The sequence below is a fragment of the Lygodium microphyllum genome, chromosome 30 (assembly GCF_053477565.2).
Source record: "Lygodium microphyllum isolate KBCC chromosome 30, Lygodium_microphyllum_v1.1.10, whole genome shotgun sequence".
Classification (NCBI taxonomy): domain Eukaryota; kingdom Viridiplantae; phylum Streptophyta; class Polypodiopsida; order Schizaeales; family Lygodiaceae; genus Lygodium; species Lygodium microphyllum.
The window spans coordinates 91355891-91366293 of record NC_141164.1 but is presented as its reverse complement, the minus strand read 5'-3'; the positions used below and the strand labels follow the sequence as shown (position 1 = coordinate 91366293).

The 10403-nt window shown below is 39.2% G+C and overlaps 1 protein-coding gene across 1 annotated transcript; it reads right to left on the bottom strand.

The window, feature by feature from the left end:
* Window positions 1-2004: 2004 nt before the first annotated feature.
* LOC148010117 (11S globulin seed storage protein 2-like) lies at window positions 2005-4318 on the bottom strand. The gene is made up of 5 exons (XM_087672807.1): window positions 3975-4318; window positions 3571-3761; window positions 3081-3428; window positions 2741-2958; window positions 2005-2567 (listed from the first exon to the last, which is right to left on the bottom strand). Exons 1-5 carry the CDS (start codon window positions 4306-4308, stop codon window positions 2315-2317), a joined length of 1344 nt encoding a protein of 447 aa, XP_087528933.1. The 5' UTR covers window positions 4309-4318; the 3' UTR covers window positions 2005-2314.
* Window positions 4319-10403: the final 6085 nt, after the last annotated feature.

Below are 10403 nucleotides of genomic sequence, written 5' to 3'. Positions count from 1 at the left end.
CCCACCTCATGACACGGGCCAGGGACTCACTGCAGAGGTTGGAAGAAGGGTGTGGAGCCTACAACCAACCACCTATGTGCCACCGCGTAGAGTGGAAGAAAGCCAAGAAGAAAGCAGCTGAGAAAGTGAAGAGTGGCCAGCAAGCAGAGGCGCGACGGATCCAAATGCAAACAATGGGATCGTCGCATTACGGATCGGGCGGCAAAGTCGTGGGAGGCAGAGTTTGTAAGTATATTTTAATTTCTAGTTTTTTTAAAATTTATATTTCTTTGAATTCTTTATATATTTTAGTCTAATATATTGTGACGTCTAATTGTTTGTATATCTCTAAATGTTTGTATATATAATGAATACATGGACTTTTACTTTCAATTCTTGTGCCCATAAGATACATTGTCTTTTTTCCAAATATACAATCTGATGTATGGGGGGGGGGGAAAAAAAAACCAGAGATCCTTTGCAACCACATGGTCTCTGGTTATTTCTTTCCAGTTCTGTTTTGCGCGTCTATCAGCGCGTCTAAATTGCAGATAATTCGCGTTTATTCGCGCAACTATAATGCAGACTACACGCGCTTATACACGCGCTTTATAATTTAAATTAAAAGAAGAAATTAAATATATTTTTTTTAAAAATGACATTTTTTGTTTTCCATTCGCGTCTATCAGTGCTTGTAAAAGCGCGTCTACCAGCGTGTCTATATGCGCGTGTATATGTGCGTCTATTGCGTGTCTATTTGTGCGTGTAAATTCGTTGATACATGCGATTATGACGGTGAATGATAGACGCGCAAATAGACGGGCGGATAGACGCGCCCGTAAGTTTCTTTGTATTCAAAAATCGCGTCTAAATGTGCGTCTATGAGGCCTTTCTGTTGTAGTGCCATGCATATAGGGCATTAAGAGAGGGCATAAAGAAGCCCATGTGGTTGAATAGAGAGGACTAGCACTTAGGGCATTAAGAGAGGGCATAAGGAAGCCCATGTGGTTGGATAGAGAGGACTAGCGGAGGATAAGGGGATCAAGGAGGAGGTGATAAGATACGCCTAGGTGGTTGGATAGAGAGGACTAGAGAAGGATCAAGGGGATTAAGAAGGGACATGATGCCTTAAGAGAGGTATTGAGGGTGTGACAAGAGAAAGTAAGGGAGAAAGTAAGACGTGGTGGTTGGTCTACCTATTTAGAGAATTGTGTAAGTTTCCTAGTTTTATTATAAAACACTCTTTTTTGTGTTGCTCAAAGATACTAATATGATTCTTGCTTTACTATGTAGAGCCATCCATAGTTATTCTTTTTTAGTCAAGATGATGATGTAATTTATTAGCTTTATATTGTATGCAACTTGTGGTTATTCTATCTATTATACACCTCATGATTGTAAATGTATTTATTGCTACAAAATAATAGACAATATAATATACACTTTCTACAATATTCTATCAATATGTCAAAGTTTTTTTTTCTTCAAGTGTTTGAAATGCATCAAATAATTTAGGTTCAAAAAATTTTAATGAGACACAATTAGCATACTAATTAGAGGACCAAGAAATATAGATCATCATTAATTGCATTAACACGTTAAAAACATAATCCATGTAAAATGGATTGTTAGTGGTTTATTTGTAAAGAAATATAGAAAGTGTGCTTGTTTAATTGAGACATGCCATGTTTGCTTTATGTTCACTATATTGTAGGATAATTTGATTTATAAATAGATTTAAGTTTAAATAGAGATGTATCCATTTTGCCTTAAAAACTAGACCAAAATCTTATAAAGGTCTACAACATAGTGCAATTATATAAGTAGGCACATACATAATCACACCACAAAGATTAATATGAAATGGTTTAAGTATGGACCAGAAATGATCAAGTCTATGAGAACACTCAATGCAATGCTCAATATGGATGGACTAAATATCCTAAAAGGCGTGCAACATAGTGCAATTAGAAAAAATAACAATATGGGAACAATAATTAGAAAATTCTGCGATCATTTTAGATGGAATTTGTCCAAGTGATCAAGAACCAATCAAATTAGTTTCATAGCAACAAAGTTAAAAGCTCTCGTGTTTTATTCTCACTATTCCCAAACGATCGTTTGGATGGATACAAGGAGAGGTTGGATTTGCTGCAAAACTTGGCGTGAGTCCTGTTACATGGATTGAAGATTCTTGATGTTGGAAAAGAGCTGGACTTTATACTATATAGCCATTACACCTACTCTCTCTCTCTCTCTCTCTCTGTGTGTGTCTGTCTTTCTCTCTCTCGGATCTGCTCTTGCGTAAGTTACGCAAAAGAATCTGAGACGCCCTTCATTTGGAAGAGGAGATCAAAGAGAGCACATCTTCTTCCTCCTCCTCGTCTTCCTCATCGTAGCGGTGCTCATGATGACGGTGGTGGTACTGGCTGTCGTCGCGGGATGGTGGCAAGAGGACTGCATGGCGATGATGCGCCTCCTGGAGCTTCTGGTCGAGCTTGTGGCCCACTTGCATGGCTGCCATGCGCACCTCCTGGGGCATTGCACGGAAGATGCTGTTCTTCCCGGCTAAGTGCATGAACAAGGGGCTGCACTCCGATGCCAGGATAGAGATCATATAAACGACAAATGTAAGCACTCTTTACATGAAGACGAAAGTGAAGAAAGGACTCCTGGTGAGCGAACATATATGTACAAGGTACTAGAATCAATCCAAAATGAAGACGCTAAAAGAATTTACGGAAGTAATAGTGAGTCGTACGTGTGGCAGTTGAAAACCGCAGCTGCATCAAAGCCGTCCTGGCCAGCTTGCATCGTGACGGGGTAGTTCTTGGGTACCATCATCAGGCCGCCTTCTCTCATCTCCTCGTCGCACGCCTGCTTGCCGTTGGGGAGCACCACCTGCACTCGGGCACTCCCTCGGACACAGTAGATCACTTGATCCGCGGTGGGGGACCATCCGGGGGTGAGCATGGCGTTCTAGTACATATCATCATGGGTAGGAATGACAACGTGAGGACATGCTATACATGAATACTAAGGCAAAATAAAAATCAAATTTATTTCTTGTAATAAATAGACGCCTCATCAACCGCACTTACCGAGTCCAGCTTCAAGCATGCTGCCGCCATGTCCATGAGCTTGAGCACCGGCAACTTTTGGGCGTTGGCCGTGGTCAGCTCGCCAGCTCCGTCGACGAGGAAGTCACGGTTCGCTCGATCAAGGTGGTAACTGAAATCCACCATCGCCTCCGCGTCACCCTCCTCCACGGTTGCCCTTGGGAGCTCTAGGCCATCCTTGACCCGGATGATGGCCACGCCTTTCTGGCTCTTCACCAGCCTGCGCACACTCTCCTCGTCCATCTGAAAGGCGCAGCGGAGCAGGTCCGTGGAGAAGCCGCGCATGATGCCTCCCATCTCCTCATGGGAGGAGCCCGTGAGATGGAAAGCCTTTGTACAACAGCAGCTTTTTCTTAGATGAGCTCAAATTTGCTACATCAATGCTTTACACAACAGAATTAAATCCCCCCGATATACGTGTGTATGTATGAGGTTGGGAGGACGCGACACACATATATCCAGACAGAGATACCTCGTAGGCATGCCGGCCGTGCATCATCGGCCCGCGAATGTTGGCGATTGTAAGGAAACAGCATGGCTCCTTCCCATCGTTAAGCATCCAGAAGGGCAACCCAAGCCGCACAGCAATTAGCTCGCCCTTGTTGACGCGTCGAATGTTGGCATTCATCCCCACAGGGAGCATCATGCCCATCCTCGCGCAGCCTGCGATTTTAAGGAGCCAATTAATGTCCATGTCGACCAACGCTCATGAATAAATCAATCTCCTTCTTTCAAAGCTACATTCATGCGGGCTATTCCTCTACATTCTATTCTATATTTCTATTATGAGAGGATTGGATTGACGCGGCGCGGACTTCAAGTATCAATATGTAACTGCGGATCACTTGACGTTGTAATCGTGACATATATTATTACCTCTGAGGATGATCAGGATGCGATGGGAGTTCGCGTACTGCGGCATCAGCAGGCCCTGCGGTTTGAGCGTCACCAGCCTGGCATCCATGAGACCCATACGGGTCAGCATGCCTGACACGTCCTTCCACCGACGGATGGAACCCCCGTCCGTTTCCAACAGTTGCTCCTCGGCCTCCTCCACCTGGAATTGCATCCTGTGGTCGATATCTGACCCCTCGTAGTATGCAGGCTGGCCACGGTGGCCGCACCCCTTTCTGCTATGGCAATGCTTATTTTCGTCCTCATTGAAGTCACGCGCTGCTGCAGCAGTGGACTGCAGCAATGGCGCTGTCATTAATGAAAGCAGCAACCACAAGGAACTTTCAATCGTTCCCCACATAGGCAATTTGGTGAAATATAGGAAATTCTCCAATATTTCCTATGTAGACAAGTATGTATTCCCCATCTATAACTAGGAAATTGCATTCCCTACATCTTATAATAGGGAATATAGAGCATTCCCTACATTCCTTTGAAAGTCCCTACGTTCCCTACATCTTATAATAGGGAATATAGAGCATTTCCCACATTACTTTGAAAATCCCTACATAAGGAATTATAAGGATGTGATTCCTTACTTTTATGTAATAGGGAATTAAAGGTACAATGAGGATAAGATAAAGATGATGTTTATCACAATTCTCTATTTCTCAATTCAAGTTGATAATGATGGTTTCGAGAAGGTAATGACAAAGGTACCACAAGAAACTCTAAACCACTTACTATATAGAAAGTTCACATTATAACTAGGAAGATTATTAACCAAACTAGGAAGAATGTAGAATTTTCTAGTTATAACTAGATAATTTTGCCATCACTAGTCTCTTCTAACTAGTAACATCCTTTTCCTAGATAGTATCTAGAAAATTGAAGCCCTATCTAGCAACATTATCTAGTAAGTTATTGTATAACTAGTAATAATATCAACCTAATTAGAAAATTTTACTTTTTATTAGTCATAACTAGCAAGTACTATCCTCTAACTAGGGAATTATAGATATTCTATCAAGTTAACTTGGATCTCATGATTTTTCTAGGTATAATTAGTAAATAAATATTCATTGATTAGACATTTACATTTGTATAATACTTACTCATAGCTAAGCTTTTCACATTGACACAAAAGCAAGACCATAGTTGTTGAAAGGTAATCACAATAATAAAAAAGAAAATTAAAAGAAAGATGTTTAGTACACATAAATAACACAAACTGTGTGGCCCCAACAACAGAGTCATTGCAATATTTAGCAACAATAACCCTTACAATGTTGAGCAAAGTACATGGCCACATTGACCAATCATATATCATGGCCATGACATCCATCTTATTGCAAAGCTCATGATTATATTAGTGAGAAAAAAACATATTGCACCAAAATAGAAACTCCACACACTAACATCATATTCCCTACTGTCCAAATGAGCAACAAGAGCAAACATTCAAAGTGCATGGCAAGAAAACCACACAATCATATATACCCCTTCATGAAAATTAGATAGCCATATTAAAAAGGAAAGCACATTACCAAGTGCATGACCATATTGGTCATGGAAGTGCACATAGAAAAAAAGAACCACCAAGGCAAAGCACATAGCCATATTGAGAAAAAGCTAAATTGCATTGCCCAAAACATGTTGCTATAGAAAATAAAGCAAACTACATTGCTAGTTGTATGATGAAATATTATCACCTTTCAAACTAGCACTAAACTTATAAAGTTCATGTCTTAACACAAAAATATAAGTACCGAGGATTCTAGTGATTACCAACTATTGTAGCTAGCTCTATGTGGAAGCTTGCAACATGATAGATGGGAAGCTACTTTAAGGTTCACTATGAGGTGACTTGAATAACAAGAAGGCTACACCTAAATAGCCTTACAAGGGTGGAAGTATATTACCTTTACAAAGAATTAGCGCTCCAAAACAAAGAAATCCTCATTGGATATCCTCATTTTATTAGGGTTTGAAGTTGAGAAATTCCATAGAAAAGTATCGATGGGAGCATATCAAATTCTCACCAATCTCAAAGGTAGGTGAAATAATTCAAACAAAGTAGAAACTCTTGCAAATTCTCAATGGAACATTGAAAGTGCATCATAATAAAAGGAAAACACAAGAGGAAAAGAAGAACAAATTAAGATTGGAAAAATCTTGAATTTATCTTTTGAGAAAAAATAAGAGAGCTAAAAGAAAGGCATGTTTTTTGTGCTAAGAACATGCTCAACAAGGCCAATATTAAAATAGAGTACTATAAAAAGCAAGGAGGGGAGGAAAGCATGTTGGGCTATTCTCTCCTATACATCTTAAACCTTCCATGTTGGGTAAAAAACCATAGGTTTGAATCTCTACAAGAGAGGCTAAACCCCTAGAGGATCTTAATGTACTCTCCGTGAGGATTTCAATCATGCTATGCATTTGGCAATTCAAAAATTATGATGTGTGCAATCTTGTGTAGCAACTTCTCCTATAGGCACCTATTTGGCTAGTATCATCTTGTGGTCATAACAAACATCAAGTGTAACATCCATGACAAGTCTATTTATGTTACCCTCTAATCCCTCCTAACTTGCTCTAGCCCTTATTCCTATAAGTCAAGCCTTAGAGGTAATACACTTGCAAGGTTAACTCCTAGTGGTGACAAGAAGCTACCTTTACACTGCAAGTTTTGTTAGTTGTCCCTATCTTTGTCAATTGTCACTAGATTTTCATACTTGCAAGGTTCCAATCCAGTGACAAGAATATTCCTATAGTGCACTATTTTCTGTGTGTGTGAGACGGCAGCTTATAAGCCATCATGTGACCTAAAGTGTACCTAAAACCATGTATAACTAGCAAAATGGACCTATATGAGGTGCACATGTATTGCCTAGTGCAAATAGGTTGCCTTAAACTAGTGTGGAGCTCTTAAAAATGTGAGTGTAACTAGTTGGGAGCTTGATATCATATTTCAATGGAGTTCAATGCTAAGAATATTAAGAATATAAGCATTGAAATGGATAGAATGGACACAGACTTTCAAATTGGATTATATGGAATTGGAAATTGAATATTACATGTCTCTTGAGTAGCCTTGGTTTTGATTCAATCTTTAGAGTAGGCTAAAGAAGAGTTTCACAACTTTGTAACATAGGGGTTCAAGACACACACCACTACAATTCCTAGGAGTGATAAGAATATCCTATGATGTTGCAAATCACTCCCTTCCACCAACAGTAAGAGTTGAAAAGAGACTCTAACTTCTTCCAACATGTCCATATAGAAAGGGGAAGATAGTAGCATTGAATACCATTAGGGGGGTAAGAAACATCTTCGAGTCTATGATTTGACTAGTAAGACCAAGCTCCAATCCTCTTCCTAATCTTTACATGTCTTATGTATTAGCCACCACTCAAATATTTTTGAGACAAAATGTTGACTCTCAACCCAATGGGAGCACCCAACTGTCTAAAGATTTGACTAGTAAGACCAAGCTTGAGATTAGTCCTCTTCCTAATCTTTACTTGTCTTATTTATCGGGCCACTCAAATATCTATCGGGTCACTTGGGTGCTTCATGGTAAGGACATGTATACACCCCATGTGATTCATGGTAAGGACATGTTTACACCCCATGTTTGCATGGTTGGTTGATGATGTTTCGTTATTTATAGCTTAATTTATGTTGAGATGAATGAAGAGAAACATATATATCATTATAGATATTGCATTTGTGTGGGTGATCATGGAGCTATGTGGGTGGGTAAGATGTGCTCGTGGAGGGGCATGTATGTATTTGTAGAAATAAATAATTATGAGTCAGAAACTTGCATGGACTTACCCCAAGGAATAGATCTTGTATAACAATTGAATAAGTGAACCATATCCCCCCAACTAGCAACAACAACAAGGATAAATGGAGAGGCATAAACTCAACACTCCTTGTTTTGATTACTTGTCCCTGGAAAAGTGCAAAAATACACAATAACATAAGTTAAAGTATTGTATTGCTCGAAGCAATTGTCCCTTTTCTAAATTATTGATTACTATTCTTAATAGCCTAAAGAATCTTGCTCAATTGATGTGTAAAGAATATCAAATATGGAGAAGACTAATTAATATTTATTGTTCTATGAGGGCTTTCATGTTAGAACTTCTTGTTTGTGTCAAATTCACTTGTGAAATTATAAGCATATCAAAATATTGAGAGCTTTTAAGTCTTCATCTTAACATTAAAAAATGAAAGAGAGTTTACATATTCATGTTCCTTGATGTTTAAAGTATTTGGAAAAGTCTAGAAACTCTAATGAATAGATCAGCATTACCATTATGGTAAGAGGAGATGCATAGGATATAATTGCCAACATAGAACAAATTAAACCCACAACTTTGATCCTTATAGTTCCATGGCACAAATGAAGAGTAATGATCAAGGTACAACCAAAAAGTAGGAGGCTTAGAACAAGATGTCGGGCTACTATCACCTGCAGTAAAGAAACTTTCCTTTTTAGTAACATCTGCATGATCATTGAATAAGTTTGACCTTACTGAAGATTTCAAGGCATTCTATGAATTACTTTGTGTATGGATGTTTATACATTGATATATGTGAGAGAGTGTGTTTCTATAAAGCTATGCATGCATATGGTGGTGCTTTGAAAGATAAAAACATGATGATGTGTTGGACTTACCCTTTGTTTGTGGGAAGCAAAGAATAAATAGATGACTACATATACCATTTGGAAAATGGTAGATATACCACAAACTATGACTATTGGTAATAGGTGAGGAGCAATAAGTCCATAATAAAGCCATGATGTGACATTGAGAAGGCCAATGGTATAAGGGTCTGCCGAGAAGCTGTCAATAGAACGCTTCTTCAGTATGCGTCAAAACGTGGGCCTGCAACATATGTGTATTTATTCCATGCCAAATTACCCATTTAAGATACATCTTGCATGAGATCCATAGTCTCAAAGTCTTAGCACATTTGCTAAACATCTCATGTACCTCATTAAAAAGTTAAACCTATCTCCATGTTATGGGCTTAATATGGGAGAATTACTCAAATGAGAGGATCCTCAAAGGTAAAGCTTCAATCAACTTTCTCAAATACTAACTAACTTACATTGGCGCGAGTCCTCTCCATGATACGGTGGCCACATTGCCTGCAAGAAGAAGGACAACAATACACAGCATTAAAGCATTTCACTAGTCGAGCAAGCTATCGGACAGTTTGAACAAACAAGCAACTCCATTAACAACGTCATCTCTCCTGCTATGGCTCCTGGGCCGTCATCATCGTGAGGCTACATGGATCGCATTGACTGTGGCTTCTGCTTCCAGCTCGTTGCCGCCTCAACATTTTTCTCATTGGTCACTCGTAGGAGAACCTCGAAACCCTAGCGTCTCACACCTGAAGACGAAGTACAGATTACTATAGGTGCAGTTTGTGGTGCTGGATTTTTTGGATGCGATCGATGCAAATCCACCTGAAGACGAAGTACAGATTAGTGTAGGTTGCGATCGATGCAAATATGACTACGACCTCATACGTGCTGACTGTGCTTCCAGGCCTGCTCAATCGCAAGTGTGGTGCCATTGTGAACATCAGGTTTGGAATTGCGTCAATACTTGCATCACATCCTCTCTATGCAGTATACTGTCTTTGCAGGTGCATTTAGAAATTCTCTAGAAACTTGTATGTGGAGTACAAGCATAGTGGAGTTGATTTGCAGGTTCAGGTATGCTCCTTCTCTTACTTAGACTAAAATACGAATAGCATATTGTCGAGGTACCATGTATGCCACTATGAGTAGCTACCTTATTCAATTGTATTTAAGATCATGGGCTTGGGCCAATGAAATTTTTGTTGATGCACTTTGCAGAAATTTCTCTTGCTCTTAAGGTACTAGTATTTGAAAGCCACATGAGAGCAAGAGGAGCAAGATAAGAGGCCCAAATATTTACAATTAGTTTCTTGCTTGACCAGAAATAGGCTATGGGGAAGGTAGAAATGTGTATGTGTTTCTTAATTAGGCTAGACACATACTTGCTCTTTCCTTGATAGCTTTGGTTTTACTAATGATTGGTTCCCATTATCTTCTTGTGGATCTATAGTTGCCTTCTAAGCCTTTGATAAACTGTTGGATTAGAAGTAATGTTTAAGCACATGTACTAATTATCGGTCAATTTTGGTTTCCATCTTGCAAGATGTTTGTGGGATGCTACCTTAAGATGATCAAATATGAAATGCTCGGATCATGACACAAAGGAAGTAACCACAAATGCTTAGGTGAGAGTTTTAAGAATTGTTATTGTCCTTTTCTTCAACATTGTTTTTTTTGTAGTGGATGAAATTTAAAACGCAAAATTGAGTTGATTCTTGGAAGGACAAGTTTTGTAGTCAAAT

Bases quoted from the DNA above. Each gene is read 5' to 3' on its own strand.
- LOC148010117 (XM_087672807.1), bottom strand. From the start codon at position 4,308: ATGACAGCGCCATTGCTGCAGTCCACTGCTGCAGCAGCGCGTGACTTC. The intron at 3,762-3,974 runs GTAATAATATAT...TTAAAATCGCAG, and splicing joins CATCCTGATCATCCTCAGAG to GCTGCGCGAGGATGGGCATG. The intron at 2,959-3,080 runs GTAAGTGCGGTT...GATATGTACTAG, and splicing joins CATGCTTGAAGCTGGACTCG to AACGCCATGCTCACCCCCGG.